The 17662-nt window shown below is 35.5% G+C and overlaps 1 protein-coding gene across 12 annotated transcripts in view; it reads left to right on the top strand.

Annotated features, from left to right (window-relative positions):
- Positions 1–17662, top strand: part of UBR2 (ubiquitin protein ligase E3 component n-recognin 2) — a 119621-nt gene that overhangs the window by 48469 nt on the left and 53490 nt on the right. For 10 of the 12 annotated variants that reach the window (XM_077764947.1, XM_077764946.1, XM_077764949.1 and 7 more), the window contains 5 exons: positions 274–336; positions 4167–4287; positions 5987–6094; positions 6679–6767; positions 7976–8074. In XM_077764947.1, the coding sequence (XP_077621073.1) occupies positions 274–336; positions 4167–4287; positions 5987–6094; positions 6679–6767; positions 7976–8074 (480 nt within the window). Of the gene's footprint in view, positions 1–273; positions 337–4166; positions 4288–5986; positions 6095–6678; positions 6768–7806; positions 7906–7975; positions 8075–17662 lie in introns of those variants that run through there. The other 2 variants (XM_077764945.1, XM_077764950.1) reach the window with 2 other exon arrangements.

Here is a 17662-nt window from a genome sequence, read left to right as displayed (position 1 = left end):
GAAAGAGTCAGTTATGAAAATAGAAATTATAGCAGCATAGAAGAGCAAATGTCATGTTGTTTAAGGAAATATACTTATTAATGGCTTAGAAATGTTAGGATGGTTTTGAAGGAAAATGTTTTAATTTACTTTTCATCATTGAATAGAATGAATGGTGTAAATATTAAAATTGACCAGCATTGTTATAGCTCAAATGTTTGTTTACTGGTTGAACAGTTTTAATACTGAATATAGTATTTTTACACGTTAATTTAAAATTTTTTCATTTACCAGGGACGTAGGTCTGTTCGCTATGGAGATTTCCAGCATTGTGAACAAGCAAAATCAGTAATTGTAGTAAGTAATTTAAAAACATGCCTACACTGTTATTTTTTATTTAAAACTGTTTCCATATTTTGTCATTATGAACACATTTTTCTGCTTTCATGAAGGTAAAGACAGCATCAGCCAAAAATTATGTTTAATAATATGTTTCTCGAACATTGCATTATTGCTTTATCTAGTTTTTTTAAGCTGTGTAAGATTAATATAGAAAATGAATGTTTATATGAGATAAATATTTTCTTCCTTCCTATTTCTCTATCAGAGACATCTTAGAAAGTGTTTCGTTTTTGTTTTGTTTTCGATAGGGTGTCACGTTACTTTTTAGGACTTAAACTGGCCTTTAGCACCAAGATTAGAATGCAAAAGAAGTTGTTTCTTGGTAACTTATAGCAAGGTATGCTGTATATATAATAGCACTTAGTGTATTATTTATCTAAAAGAAAACTATTCCCCGTGTTTATATTTATTTTTAAAAAGTAAGAGTTATTTTGAACTATTTCATGTATTTTATATAAATGTCCTTTTTTTTTTTTAATTTTTTTTTTTTATGTTTTATTTATTTCTAGGAGAGAGAGAGAGAGACAGCATGAGCAGGGGAGGGTCAGAGAGAGAGGGAGTCACAGACTGAAACAGGCTCCAGGCTCTGAGCTGGCAGTCAGCACAGAGCCCGACGCGGGGCTCGAACCCACGAACCGCGAGATCATGACCTAAGCGAAAGTCGGACGCTTAACCGACTAAGCCACCCAGGCGCCCCTATAAATGTCCTTTTAAAAATAATTTTCTGTATTGTGAAATATTTTAAATATACAGATAGAAACAGATAACACAGTGAATACTTGTATGCCCAAATTATACAACATTTTCTTCATACTTTATGTAAATAAAATAATATAGAGGACCCAGCATTATCCCTTCTTCATCTTGTTCTCTTTTCTCCTACCCTAGAGATAGCTACTTCATTAACTCATTTCTTCATTCTTGTGCGTGCCTCTGTACTTCCATTTATTAAATCTGTCAAATTTATATGTATTGGACTTAGAGACCTGTAAACATTATATAACAAGATTCATACTGGATGTATTACACTTCAGCTTTTCATTTCAATGTTGGTTCTAGATTTATGTGTGTTTATGTATATTGATGCATGTATCTGTGAAGTAGTCCGTTGATAACTTTACCACAGTTTTTCCATTCTCCTGCTGATGGCCAATTAGGATACTTCCTTTTTTTTTTTTTTTTTTGGTCACTAACAGTCTTTCTATGGACATTGTTTTGCCTCCTTGTTGCATAAATACAAAGGTTTCTGTAGGGTATATACCAAGAAATGGAATTTCTGAGTTGGTAGGGTCTGAGCATTTTCATCTTTATTAGATTTTGCCAAGTTAGCCTCCAAAACAGTGATACTAACATACAGTTCCACCAGCAGTGTATAGGGAGTTCCCATTTCTCCCTTCTTCATTTTAATCTTTGCTAATTGATTGTGTATGAATGGCATCTCATCAATGAAATTTGTATTGCTTTAATTACTGAGTACCTTACTTCAAGTTTATTTATGTTTTCTCTAAGCTTCCTGTTCGTACTCTTTACCAGTTTCTTTCATTTAATTTTTAAGATAAACAGAACACTCATAGATGAGTGTCCATAGGAAAATGGACATAGAATATGAAGAGACTCGCTTATTAGTAATCAGTAAAATGACAGGAAGATTTCATACTCATCAGGATGGAGACATTAGAGTAATAAAATATCTTACTGGCAGAGCTGCAAAGAATAGGAATATTTATGTAAAACTAAACTGCTACAGTATTTTGGGGAAATAATCTATTATTATTGACATCTATGAAAGTTTTACCTTTCCTAAAAATTTATCCCATAGAAATGTAAGCACTAGGAAGCGTGTGTACCAAAGGTGTTCAGTGCTGCTTTTTTTGTAGTCACAGAAGACTGAAAACAAAGGGAATATGAATGCCCTTCTCTAGAGGATGTTTGAATAAATCCACACCACAGATTATTATGAGTCGTTAACCAAAAAAATCGGTTAATGCAAAGATGCATAAGTATGGATAGTATCCCACTTTTGTAAATCAAACAAAAATCTTTATAAATGTACGCATATGTAATATATAGAGATAGAGAAAATATGCAAAGATGTACTGTGTTAATGTGGGTTATGGGGATGGAATGAATTTGAGTCAGAAGGATGCTCCAAACAAAAAATGAGAATGTAGAATAAAAATTAAAAATTGTGTTAGACTTAGACATTTCTTCAAAGAAAGTATATAAATTACCAATAAGCATGTGGAAACATGCTCAACATTACTAATCGTTAGGGAAATGCAAATAAAATCCGTGATGAGATACCACCTGCTACCCATTAGGATGGCTATTATAAAGAAAAACAATAGCACAACATCACAAGTGTTGGTAAGGATATGGACAAATTGCAACCCTTGTGCACATTGCTTGGTGGGACTGTAAAAACGGTACAGCCACTAGGGAAAACTGTATAGTGGTTCCTTTAAAAATAAAAAGTAGAATTGGGGGCACCTGGTGGCTCAGTCAATTGAGCGTCCAACTTTGGCTCAGATCATGATCTCATTGCTTGTGAGTTCAAGCCCTGCATCCGGCTCTGTGCTGACAGCTCAGAGCCTGGAGCCTGCTTCGGATTCTGTGTCTCCCTCTCTCTCTGCCCCTACCCTCCTTGCACTGTGTCTATCTCTCTCTCAAAAATAAACGTTCAAAAAAAATTTTTAGGGGCGCCTGGGTGGCTTAGCCAGTTAAGTGTCCAGCTTCGGCTCAGATCATGATCTCATGGTTCGTGGGTTCGAGCCCCACGTCGGACTCTGTGCTGACAACTAGCTCAGAGCCTGTTTCAGATTCTGTGTCTCCCTCTTTCTCTGACCCTCCCCTGCTCATGCTGTCTCTCAGAAATAAATTAAAAAAACATTAAAAATTTTTTTTAATTTTTTAATAAAATAAAAAATATAGAACTACCATATGATTCAGCAGTTCCTTTACATCAAAAGGAACACAAAAGAATTGAAAGCAAGGTCTCAGATATTTACACACCTATGTCCAAAACAACATTATTGTTCACAACAGACAAAAGATAGAAGTAACTTAAGTGTCTGTTGATGGATGAATGGATTAAAAAAACCTATATTCTTACAGTAGAATATCATTTAGCCTTAAAAAGGAAGAAAATTCTGACACATGCTACAACATGGATGAACTTTGAGAACATTAATGGCTTAGAGAAATTAAGCCAGTCACAAAAAGATAAATACTGCATGATTCTGTTTATACGATACCTGTAGAGTTTGATAGGTATAGAGTTTGAGTTTTGCAAGATGAACAGAGTTCTGGAGATTGGTTATACCCCCATGTGAATGTACTTAATGCTTCTGAACTGTACACTGAAAAGTGGTTTATGTTGGAAATTGTAGTGGTTTTTTTTTTTTTTGAAGTATCAGTAACATTACTTCTGTGCAGTAAGGCAAATTATTTAAATAAATGTGTAATTGCATTTAAGAAATTAAAGACCTAAAACAAATGTAAGTATTTAAATAATTTCTAATTGCTGGGGCAGGTTTCCACCTATAGGACCAAAGATTCAGGTTACTTATAAGCTATAACTTCTTACTTTGTTGTAAGAATCCTGAGATTCGTTCTGGAAAATTAGGGTCCAAGTAAGGCAGGCCAATTGATATTGCACACATACATGAAAAATCCTCCTGTAATGATGAGAGTGTAGTTACATTAAATAAAAATAAAAATATCAGCTTTTTTCTATAAGATAGCCTTTTTAAGTTTGTTTTTTCATTCTGCCATTTCTTTTTAAGAGAAATACCAGTAGACAGACAAAGCCACTCAAAGTTCAAGTTATGCATTCGTCTATTGTCGCACATCAGAATTTTGGTTTGAAACTTTTGTCTTGGCTGGGAAGTATTATTGGATATTCAGGTAGGTTCAAAAAAACTATTTTGGAAAAAAATATCAGGTGAAATAATTTCTTGCTTTAATTTCACATCTTAAGATGCCATTCCAGATTGTCTTTAGGCACAGAAAAACCACATTTCCCTTAGTTTGATCCACAGGATTTTTCATATGCATACAAAGGATTCTGTTTTCAAATAAATGCGGGAAATATTGGATTAAGCAGTGATAAATGCTTAATCTCACAGACTTGATAAAGGAACATTTTTTTTTAAAACAACATTCTGTGGAACTCTGTTCCCCTGAGCAAGCTGGAGAATACTACTGTAAATAAAACCTAAATGATTAGCAATTTAAAGGATATAACACTTATGTTGAAATTTTTGTTTTGACTACTCCAAATATTGGTTACTAATAATTTGCAACACTGAACACTTACAAATTTGAAGTTACTGATTTGTATTTGCTATTTTTTGTCTTTCCGCAGTCCACAAATTAAGTAATCTTCTTAATGTAGTGGTAACAGAACCCTCATGTCTAAGGCCAAAAATACAGGTTTAGCATATAAAATATAACACAAAAGAGAAAAATAGGAGTACATCTAAGCTATTTGTCATACCTTTTTTCAGGCAAGAGAGCTGGTTTGGATAAATAACATTCTGAGGTTTATTATAAAAAGAATTTCTAAAATATAGCATTGCCACATTGTGAACTGACAGTTGAAAATATGGAGGTGTGGAAATTTAGACCATGTTTGCTTGCCTTTTAAATGTCTCTCCAGTTATTTTTCTTATCCTCCTATATTCGAGTTTTGATGTTTTCTATTGGATATCTGTGTGTCAAATTTTTTGCTAGAGTAGTAATGAAGAGTATCATGTAAGCAGTTTTCTGCCAAGGAATTTTTTGAGATATTTACCTGAGATAATTTAAAGCCTTTATCTTTTATTTAATACTTACCTAAGTGTTTTCTTTTTAGCCTTGTAAACAGTTTCTATTCGGTGACTTTTATATTTAAAATTTAAAATTATTCCATTTTTTCTGATTATTTTGCGTGCTTCTAGAAGACTAAAAACAGGGATTTAATTGTAAAGTATGAAAAAAAAGGCTAATAAAGTTTTGGTTATGTTAATGCTTGTGTTAATATTTGAAGAACTTTTTTTTTTTTTTTTTAAAGTTCAGCATTTAGGAGATGTAGCAATTTGTCTTCCAGACCTTTTCATAGTAGGTACACATAGGTACACAGGGAACATTTGTTTAATGAATGGAAACATTTTGCAGAGCACTTATAAATGGCCTGGGATATATTATAGTACAGAGGCTATGCATTTTTTTTTTTTTTTTTTTTTAATGGTAGCACAATTCTATATTATACCTACCTTCAGTCATCCAGGGATGTAACAGTTTTATTATAACCTGGTTTAAGTAGCATAGGTGCTTAAAGAACAGTGTTTAAATTTTTTACAACATATGGGGCCATTGCCTTTCTGATAGGCTTATATTTTGGTGTTCTGGAATAAGAATTGGTGTATAATGCAGGATTTATAATTTTTCTCCTTTTTGTTAAAATGTTAATAAAATAGTTAATGTATTTACCTTTTCTGAGTAAATTTGACCTTTAGTAAACATGTAAAATTCTATAGATTCATTAGAGCACTTCTGTTAAAATGTCATTTTATTTTAATAATTAAAGTTACTATTTCATGACTACTTTCCTTCCTGTTTTAAGATGGGCTTCGCCGAATTTTATGTCAAGTTGGTTTACAAGAAGGGCCGGATGGTGAAAACTCTTCGCTAGTGGATAGATTGATGCTTAATGATTCCAAATTGTGGAAAGGTAATCTTTTTAACTACTTTCAAGGTATAGGGGAACCTTAAATAGGTAATTGGGAAACTTTTGGGGGGGGTGTATTTAATAAATATACTTATGGTTTTTAGAATTAGTACATGCAGTCTTGTTCTTTGGAAAAGACAAAAACAGATTTTGGAGTCCAGGACCTAAATTAAATAACCTTTATATTTTGTTAGAAAACCATTTTTAGAAAAACCCAATTTTTTGAGAAGCAGATTACAGGATGGCTGGGTGGCTCAGTCAGTTAAACAACTGACTCTGGATTTTGGCTCAGGTCATGATCTCACAGCTCATGAGATAAAGCCCTGTGTCGGGCTCTGCACTGACAACGCAGAGTCTGATTGGGATTCTCTCTCTCTCTCTTTCTCTCTCTCTCTGTCTGTCTTGGCCCCCCAGTAAATAAATAAACATTAAAAAAAAAAACAGATTGCAAAATATTTTACACTGAATAACACATGTAGAGTTTTGCTCTTGAGATTTGAAATAACAGTTGATCACATAAGAACTTCAGAAATGTAATTTTTGGTTTGTTTGATTATATCCTTTTACATCTGCTCTTTTTGTAAAAGGTGCTAGGAGTGTATATCATCAGTTGTTCATGAGCAGTCTACTTATGGATTTGAAATACAAGAAATTGTTTGCGGTTCGATTTGCAAAGGTAAGTAGTTTTCTCAGTTTTGAAATTTAACAAAATAGTCAGGTTATATACAGAGTAATTATAATCCATGATTATATCCAGGCTTTGTAATATTAGCAACTAATAATAATGTGTTGTTACTTGTTGATTTTAAATCCTAAGAAACTTTATAAGTGATCTTTTTATCTTTTATCAATAGAGTAAAACTCTAGCTGTAAGGCTTTTCTTGTTTAGCACCTGCCGCAATAATACAAATTTCCAGCTGTGGAATGATAAATGAAGAATTTAAACCAATGCCTTTGTGAATTATGGTATTATTCCCATTGAGATTTGTATAAGGAAAAGATAATCTTAGCTGAGATGGTGTGTATATGTGGATTTAAGAATCATGAATTCTTGGGGCGCCTGGCTGGCTCAGTCAGAAGAGCATGTGACTCTTGATCTCAGGGTCATGAGTTGGAGCCCTGTATTGGGGATGGAGATTACTTAAAGTAAATAAAACTTTTAAAAAAAATCATAAACTCTTGGCTGTTGATATTGTTGAATTATGTTCTTCCTTTTCGTAGTATGTGCTTATTTTTTTTCACCTGAATCAGGAATTCTTAAGGAAGCATATGAGAATCACTTGGGGAGCTCTTCGAAAATATAAATATTTGTGTTTTATTCTCAAACTTACTGAAAAACAGATTCACCAAGAATGGAGTATAAGCATGTGTGCTTTGAAAGAGCCATCAGGTGATTCTGATATACATCCGTAAGAAATAAGTCTGGTTGCATCGGAGACCAAGTAAAGCTGCTGTGGTTTAGCCCTGCCAGTATACAATAACATCCCAGCATTTTAAAAGCTGTTGCTCCTATTTGAGCTCATAAATTGCCATTGTGCTTGAGAAGGTTGTATAGTGAATAGTATTTATACAAAATTTAATTGGCAGAAGTCATTTCAGTTATCATTTTCATAGCAGTGTTATCTTAGTTGACTCCTCCAGCACTGACTTTTCATTATAATCCTTCAACATTTGGTCAATGTGGATTAGAGGTGAATCTCCCCCTTGTTGTTTAGAATTACCAGCAGTTGCAGAGAGATTTTATGGAGGATGATCACGAGCGAGCAGTGTCCGTGACTGCTCTGTCTGTCCAGTTCTTCACTGCACCTACTCTGGTGAGTAGTGCTTGCCTTTTCTTTGTAACTGATAGCTGGCACTCCTTGCCTTTTTTTGCCTTCTTAATAGAACTATGAGCGTTTGCAGAGTGATTATGTGACAGATGACCACGACAGAGAGTTTTCAATCGCAGACCTCTCGGTTCAGATATTCACGGTTCCTTCACTTGTAAGTACTAAAAGACTGAGAAGAACTTTCTTATTTTCCATTGACAGAAGTAAAGCCTTAAAATAATAGAAAATGAAGATCTGTATAGTCCTGAATAGAATAATACTTTATTAATGGGTGATAGGACTTTAGGCACCTTCAACCAACCTAGAACATATCCTTCAGTATGTAATCTAGAAAGAAGAAATCATTTAAGCTTAATCTCTACTTTCTCATAGTACTTCCCTGGTTTTGAACCAATGAGTTAAGAAGTAAACTGATTGGTTTAACACATTAATCCATTAGAAACAGCATATTGTATGCAATCTTATGTTTTGAGAAGGTCCCTCCCCACCCCCAAAAGGGAAAGGGTGGCTAAGGCAACCGAATCACAATGACTATGGGTGGTCTTGTACTAAGTTTCACTAGCTGCTCAGGAAGGCATCACTATGTTTTAGTGCTATTCAGAAAATAAAATTCATATTTCTTTTATTTAACAAAAATGCATTGAGCACCTATTATTTATTGGGCGCAGTGAAAAAAAATTGATGGAATCCTTGCCCTCATAGAACTTAAAATAATGGGAAAGACTCACAGAATTTGTTAATTTAAATCATAATGAAAACTCAAGAATTTGGTTGTTTTGGGGCACCTGGCTGGCTCAGGTTGTGATCTCACAGTTAATGAGTTTTAGCCCCATGTCAGGCTCACTGCTGTCAGTGCAGAACCCACTTTGGATCATCTGTCCCTCTCTTCTCTGCCCCACCCCGCTCATACTCTCTCAAAAAATAAAAATAAACATTAAAAAAATAATTTTTTAAAAATAATTTGGTTGTTTTGAGAGAGAATAATAGATCTGACCTTTTCCCAAAGTTCAAAGACAGATTCTGTAGGGAAGGCACCTTTATATGGAGTCATGAAGGAAAGTTCATTTAAAGTAGGAAAGTAGTGAAGTAGGAAAGTTCCTATACAGGAAACAGAAGGAAAGCCAGCACAGTTGAAGATCTGTGAACATGGAATAAAATGAGACCAGAAATGAAGGCACCGGGTGCCAAACTGTATAGAATTAAGAGTATTCTATGGATATTTTACTAACAAGGTGCCTTTCCACTTTTTTAATTTGTCTTTAATGAGCATTTTCCCCCAGATTACCTTTATATTCATTTAGTACAGTTGAAGCTATCTGAAGTCTGTTTATCCACTGAGATATTATAGACCAAATTAAGGATTTTGGTTTTTATCTGAAGAGTATGGGAAAGCAGTGAAGAGTTTGTAGCGGTAACGTTTACATCATCACCTTTGTGATTTTTAAAAGATGCTGTTTGCAATTCAGAGAACAAATTGACAGGGGGCAAAAGTGAGTATGGGGAACCTAAATAGAACCTGATGCAGTGAACCAGACAAGAGTTGGTGGTAACTTCAGCTGGGATTGTGGCAGCAGATATGAGTGGCGAGAGAGATGTGAGTATTAAAATCTACAGGACTGGCCAGACATTGGGTTTGAGAGATCCATTGGTGATTGGTTGTTAGATTCAAGGGAAAGTGTAAAGATGATCCCCAGGTTTGTAACTTGCAGCCCAGTAGGTGTCATGCCACTTGCCCAGGGACTTTTGGAGAACGAGTAAGATTTGTGAAGAGAAAAAGTGATACTTTCATTTTAGTCAGGGATGTTTGAGAAGCCTCTTATATAATCCCATGTGTATTCAGATCTGTTTCCTCCATTGATCTTTTGTCCATTTCCATGTCAGTACCCAGTTTTAATAATTTTAACCTAATATTCTATTTTGATATCTTATAGAGCTAAATCTTCTTTCATTATTAAAGGTGAACTAAAATCAGTTTGTCAGTTCTCCTCACTGCCAAACAAAAAAGAGACAGTAGGGTTTTGATTGGAAAGGTATTGTATTTATAGATATTTTGGGAAGAACAGATATCTTTGCAATATTGAATATCTCCATCCAGGAACATAATTTTGTCTTCATGTATTAAGTTTTATTTTATGCTTTAGTACAAGCTTTATAGTTCACTTGTTATGGGTCTTATACATTTTGAATTTGACTATGGCTAGTATATAGGAAAAGTACTAATATTTGAATACTCATCTTGTATCTATCTGGCCCTCTTATTAACATTTCTTCTAATACTTTGTGCAGCTTCTTTGGGGTTTCTAATAATCTACAAGTAATTTTTGTTTCTTCTAATATTTCAACTTTTAGTTTTTATTTCTTGTGTGATTCCTTTAGTTAGAAACACTAGAAAAAATAGTGTGTATGTTCATTTATTCAGAGCTCATTTATTTAGTACCTTTATTGAGTAGGTACTGCTTTGGGCCCTGGACGTAAGCACTGCAGTAAACAAAGCAGACTAAAGTCCCTGTTCCCATGGAATTTATAGTCTGATTGGGAAGAGACAGATACACAAACATTTGCATGCTATTTATAAATCAAGTGTTGGTAAGTGGCGTGAAGTAGAAAAGCAGGTTAAGGGGATCGAGAGTGACAGTGGAGGGGTCATATTTTATACATATCAGAAGGCCTCTGAGAGAGGTGGTATTTGAACAGGGACCTGAAGGAAGTGGGAGATGAGTGGTGTGACTAACTGGTGGAAGAGCCTGCTGGGCAGAAGGAACAGCAAGTGCAGAAGTTCTGAGATAAATGTGCACTTGGCAGTTTGGAAGGAAGAACACCAGGGACACCTGGGTGACTTAGTCCGTTAAGCATCCAGCTTCGGCTCAGGTCATGATCTCATGGTTTGTGGGTTCGAGCCCCACATCAGGCTCAGTGCTCAGAGCCTGGAGCCTGCTTGGGATTCTGTGTCTCTCTGCCCCTCCCCCGTTCATGCTCTGTCTCTCTCTCTCAAATATAAATAAACATTTTAAAAACTCTAAAGAAAGAAAGAAGAACCCCAGACAGGCCAGAGTTGTTAGATAAATGAGGAAGAGAATGGTCAGTGACATCACTGAGTTTAGGGATGGGATGAAGATGCAGTGGGTAAGGCCATTGCCAGAGGTTAGGTCTTTTGTCTAAAGAAAGTCGAAGAAGGGAAATAGTAAAGAGGAGAAATTAATGAAACAAAGCAAACATACATAAGAGAAAAATCAATACAACCAAAAAAGTTTGTTCTTTGAAAAGACCAAAGAATAGATCTCTAGAAAGTCTAATAAGAAAAATAGAAAACCTTAATTTTAAAAAGGTCTACAAAAAATCACAGATTAAAAAAAACACATATTTTTACAGATATAAAGTAGAAAATAAGACAATATTGGGACCAACTTAAGTCAATATAATTGGAAATTTGGGTGAAATGAACAAATGCCTAAGAAAATCCACAGGTTATTAAAAGGGAAAAAAGAAACAGGATTTTTAATTATAATAAAAATCTTCTCACAAAGAAGACTCTAGGCCCAATGGCTACAGAAAACAGAGGAGAATATACTGGCCAGTTTAATTGAGTTTTCTGTAATCTTGATACCAAAACTCAACAAGACATTCATCATAAGAAAAGAAAATTACTGGGGGACCTCTGGGGGGCTCAGTCAGTTGAGCTTCTGTCTTCAGCTCAGGTCATGATCTCACGGTTCATGAGTTTGAGCCCCACATTGGGCTCCAGCCTGGAACCTGCTTCTGTCGTTCTGTGTCTCCCTCTCTGTCTGCCCCTTCCCTGCTCGCTCGCTCCCTCGCTCGCTCTCTCTGTCTCTCTCTCCCTCTCAAAAATAAACATTAAAAACAAAATTACCACCTAATCTCTCTCACAGATGAGGTTGCATAAATCAAATCAAGCATTATAGAAAAAAGATAATACATCACGACCCAGTTTCATCTTTTTCCTTAATGCAAGAGTAGTATAGCATTTGGGGGGAAATCAGCTGGCATAACTTACCTTATTGACAGATGAAAAGAAAACAATTGTATCAAATGTTCTTCCAGAATTCATGAAAATTCAACACTCATTCATAATTTAAAACAAAAAATAGCTCATAGCAAAGTAGGAATGAGAGAAAACGTTAATAGGGTATCTAAGAACAGAACAAAAAACAGAAGCCTTAAGCAAACATTATACTTAATGGTGAATATTAAAAAGTTTTCCCCCTGAGATTAGGAATGAGAATGATTCCTGCTTTTATTCACCAGATGATAGACTGCCATTCTTTCTGTAATTTCTTGAGAAAGATGTTTAAGTCATTGACTTTCAGCCTTTCTTTTCTGATTTGAGACTTAAGTTTTCTATCTAAGCACAATGTAAGTTTTATCTCACAATTTTGTTATGTCCTATTTTATTACAGTTCAAAAAATTCACTGAGTTCCTTGGTGATCTCTTTCTTGACCCATTTTTAGTTAATGATTATGTCTTAGAAATATATTGCTAAATTTTAAAACACTTGGGCATTTTCTAATTATGTTGTTATGAATTCTAGCTTAATTTCACTGTGGTCACAGAACATGCTCCCATTTCAGTCCTCTGTTGAGTGTAGCTTTGTGGCCAAGAATGTTTTCATTTTTGGTAAATGTCTAGTGTGGACTTGAAAATAATGTAATAATGTATCTTTATCATTGGGTGCAGTGTTTTCTATATGTCAGTTAGGTCACGTGTGTTCATTTTCATTGTGTAAATCTTTCATATACATACTAATTTTCTGCCAACTTGTTCTGTCAACTATTGAAGCATCCGATAGTCTCCCACAGTGATTGTTGGATTTGTCTTTTTTCCTTTTGTTTCATATATCTGCTTTATATGATTGAATGAATGCATACAAATTTAGAATTGTACTTCCTAGATTGACCCTTTTATCATTGTGAATCTTTTTTTTTTTTCAAATAATACTTTCAAATTTTGTTTCTGTAGATTAATTTATGTGATATTATAGCAGCTCCCTATTTTTGGTCTGCGTTTGCATAGTAGGTCTTTTCCATTGTTACATTTTTAACTTTTGTGTGCCCTTCTATTAAACTTGTATCACTTTTTAAAAGCATGTATTTGGGATTTGTTGTTTATCCAATCCGACATTCCTAATCCAATCAGATTACTTACTGCTCATTTATTTTATTTTATTTTTTTTTAATATTTTTTATTTATTTCTAGGAGAGAGAGACAGCGTGAGCAGGGGAGGGTCAGAGAGAGAGGAAGTCACAGACTGAAACAGGCTCCAGGCTCCGAGCTGGCAGTCAGCACAGAGCCCGACGCGGGGCTCGAACCCACAAACCGCGAGATCATGACCTAAGCGAAAGTCAGAAAGTCGGACGCTTAACCGACTAAGCCACCCAGGCGCCCCAGATTACTGCTCATTTAATATAATTACTGGTACATTTGGCTTTATATTTGCCACCTTGTGATTTTTTTTTTTTCCTGTTTGAACCCACCTGTTTTGTTTTTTCCTCTTCTTTCTTATCTTATTTTGGATTAAATTATTTCTTTTGCCCGTTTCTTGTTAGTTGTACATTCACTTAGTACTCTCTTAAGGGTGACCCTACAGCAATTTTACTCAAGGTGTTAGTAATGACAGGATAAATGGTTTATACCAGAATGTGAACCAACATGCTGTTGCTCTCAGCAAAACTCTTGCTATGAGAATAAAATGTCAGCTAAATTAAACCGTTACAAATAGTTGATTTGCCTTCTTGTCACAACTGGCAACAAGCGGTTTGCAGGCTCCTGGTCCATGGAGTAGCTTTGAGTAGCTCTGCCCTTGAGGTTAGGACCTGCACCCCTGAAACTGTAGGCAAGTTCCGTGTTTCAGCCTCTGAAGAGTGAAAGTCTGGACTTCCCCCATTCAGCCTTTGCTGGTGTAGATGGGGATAGAGCTACAATTTTTTTCTGTAGTGGTTGGCCAGAGTGGAGGGGTTATTGTCTGAAAGTTTTCCACCTGCTGAGTTTCTTCTTTCCTGTGGCTGACAGAGCAGGCTTTTATTGGGGCTGCTTAAAAACATCTGCCCGTTGGCATTTTCAGGTTGCCAGCTTCTTAGATCTCTCTGGCATATCTTTTCTGGGGTTCTCTGAGGCCCGTAGCCAGTCTAGTCTGCCTTCTTCTGGCCACCATTCTGAATCTTCTGGTGTTCTTTTGCAGATGATGTCCAGAATTTTTAGGTGTACTTAGAGAAAAGTACGTTTACTCTCCATTGCCTGATTTCTGAAGCAAAAATCNTTTTTAAAAAAAAAATTTTTTTTTTTTTTTTTTTTTTTTTTTTTTAGGATTCCAGTTTTCTGGTAAAATCCTCCATTTTTTCCTCAATTTTCTGAACATGTAAATCTCGGCTATGTCATGGTCTTGTAATGTCATTGTCTAGATCATTTTGTATTCTATTCTGATTTAATTTTTTTATATTTTACCCGTTTTTCATTAATAGTCATTTTGAATTCTTAATCGCTTTTTATTGACATTTGTCTTAGGTTTCAACAATCTTGCTATAATTTATGTAGGTTTGGTTTTCTTTATAGATATTGGAGTTGGTAGATATTGTTATCTCTAGGCCTGTGGCTTTCTTAATTTGGGAACTTTTGTGGTCATCCTCTCCTCAAATATGGTTTCTTCCCCATTCTCCTTCTCATTGCCCTCCAATAGGATGGTTTTTATTAGAAAATCTTAGATGCTACATAGTATCTTTCTCCCAAGAATAGTCTGCTTAATGTTAGGCAGATAGAGTGAGGCCGATCAGTCCACTTAGGGATTGACATGACTCCATGTTGTTTTGGCAAGACTCTGTCTTCTGACTCATCCTTACCCCGCAACATTACCCCGTGAGGGTTTTCGCTTTAGAGCCTAGAGTGTTCACTAGAGTTCCTCCCCTCTCCAGGCCCCTCAACTCAAGTTTTGTTTCTTCAGCTTGCTTAGACTGCCACATCCCTCCTTTGTTTTTCTGGACTTTCTGCTCTTAGACTTCTGTCCTGCATAGCTACAGAATTTTGCATGTGTCTTAAGGGGAAAACTGGAAGAAAGTTGGACTCCATTCCCACCCTTGTGTTCTTAGTAGAATCCTGACCTCCTCACACCATGGGATAGCTAAAATCTCAGGGTTTTCTCCCTATTTTTAGTAGCCCTGGCAGACTCTTTCCTGGGATCTTTAGTCCCATTTTGCTGCACTCCCAGAAGAGGGAGATGCTTAGAGAAAAGCAACTGCAGGCTGTCGGCTCACCTCTCTGTGCCACTCCCCTTCTCTAGGTTTTATCCCCTTGAATGCTCGTTGCCTCCGAAGGTCTCTAATGATTTCAGACTTTTTTTTTCTAATTGATCTTTTCTGGTTGTTCTTGGTGGAAGCGTTGGTCAGCCTCACACTTATCCCCTCATGACTGGAAGCCGAAGAAATGTATAGTTTCTTGAAAAAGCATCATTAGTAATTTGTATGCATATCCCTGCTTAAAAACCACTTGCCCTAGATATTAGTGAAGTATTTCATATGAGTGATAGAATCCCATTTATTAGTCTTTTGGGTTAACTGAAAATTCAGTCTTCATTTTTAAATAATTTGGTCAAGAGCCAGTACTAATAATTCAAGTGATGAGACTGTCTTACTTGTTCTAATTTGTTTTGATCAAATGTACCCCGATTTAGATTCAGCATTACCCCTGTATGCTCTATCATGTTTAGTTGAACTAAAAGTGTGTGCACAGGCCATTAGTATTCAGTGAAGTTTTTCAGAGTCTCGGGGGGAACGTTGGCCCATTTTGAATATGCTGTTAGATATGTAATGAGCCTTACAACACAAAATTGAATATAAATTACATAAAATGAATAAAACTGTAGTTAAGGTAAGTGACAGTAACATACTTTAAAGCAAAGTGAATTGTAGGCATATAAAAATCAAGCAGTTTTTTAGGGTGAGTGGTAAGAAGTACTAGAACTGTATAATAATGTTAGATATTTAATGTTAAAGGTACCTTGAAAGGTTAGCAACAACCTAGCCATGAGGTGATAAAACCAAGCACTTCAAGTTTTTTACCTTTCTTTTCTGTTGTAACCTTGGAAAATATGCTTTCTTAAGTTTTCTTTTTATAAGTAGAAGTGCTTGGATAACTCCCATTTTGTTTTTGTTTCTTTTTCATTTTTCTTTTAATGTTTGTTTATTTTTGAGAGACAGCACAAGCAGGGGAGGGGCAGAGAGAGAGGGGGAGACACAGAACCCAAAGGAGGTTCCAGGCACTGAGTTGTCAGCACAGAGCCTAATGCGGGGCTCAAACTGATGAACCACGAGATCATGACCTGAGCCGAAATTGGACGCTTAACCAGCTGAGCCACCCAGGCATCCCAAACTCCCCTGTGTTAATGGGACAGTACTAACGGGCTGGCCACCTTAATTGATTTTTTTTTTAATTTGGCACCCATGACAGTTAGAACCTAATGAAAATTATGCGATGAATAAACTCTTTTAATGTTGATATGAAACTGAAAATGCTAAATAAATGCCTTTGTTGGTGAGATACATATTCCATGAATCTTAAATTCTCTCTACCAAACTTCCATCAATTTTTGGTTATAAGTCATATCAGCAAGCTCTACAGAGTTTTTGTAAGTCAGTGAAATTGTATTATACTCATTTATAAATTTCCCAAAATCACCTAATAGAGCAAACAAAAAACCAACAAAGAATATCCTTTTATCTTAACCTTCTCTTTTTCAACCAGATCTTTGTCTTGACTGTGTAGGAAACTGAACAGAAGTTAATCCTGTTGACTTTTGAGGTTCTTAGACCCTACGTCTTGGCAATATGATGATGACCTTTGAGTTTTTCAAAGGAGTATTTAATTTTATAGATTTTCTCTTTATCTGATGACCTCAGAACTTAACATTTACATTAGAACTCAACTTTACTATATTCTTAGACTTCTGTCTTCTGTACTTTTTTGTCCTAATTTTTGATGCAACTTTCTACATTGCTAGTTGATTAATGAGAGACCTAGTTATATATATATATAGTCCCCCAGCACCAATAATACCTTTGAACCTAGTTAGTCTAGAAAAATATGATCCTTTATGGAAGAGTGATAATGAGGTATTCAAATAATATTAAATCTTCTGGGGTGCCTGGTGGCTCAGTCAGTAAAGCATCTGACTCGATTTCAGCTCAGATCATGATCTCACGGTTCAGGAGTTCAAGCCCATATCCAGCTCTACACTGACATCACAGAGCCTGCTTGGCTCTCTCTCTCTCTCTCTCTCAAAATAAATAAATAAACTTTAAAAATCATCAGAAATCATTGGCAAAGACCAAAATGTTTGATGGGGTACCTGGGTGGCTCAGTTGGTTAAACATCTGACTTCAGCTTGGGTCATGATCTCATGGTTTGTGAGTTCAAGCTCCACGTAAGGCTCTGTGCTGACAGCTCAGAGCCTGGAGCCTCCTTTGAATTCTGTGTCCCCCTCTCTCTCTCTGCCCCCATCCCTGCTCGCACTTTGTCTCTCTCAAAAATAAACGTTAAAAACATTTTTTTAATAAAATAAAAATTTTTAAATGTTTGAAGTTGCATTGTGTTATTGAAAGCATGAGGGGAAAGGTACCCACTGTAGGTGGACATATAAATTGGTAAGCTTCTTTGTGGAGACAATTTGTTGATAGCTGTCAAAATTTATAATATACATACACTTTAACCCAGTAATTCCACTTCTAGGAAATTATATTA

Source organism: Crocuta crocuta, unplaced genomic scaffold (assembly GCF_008692635.1).
Source record: "Crocuta crocuta isolate KB4526 unplaced genomic scaffold, BGI_CrCroc_1.0 scaffold44, whole genome shotgun sequence".
NCBI lineage: Eukaryota > Metazoa > Chordata > Mammalia > Carnivora > Hyaenidae > Crocuta > Crocuta crocuta.
Note: the sequence above shows the minus strand (reverse complement) of the source record. Positions and strands in the feature narration are given on the sequence as shown.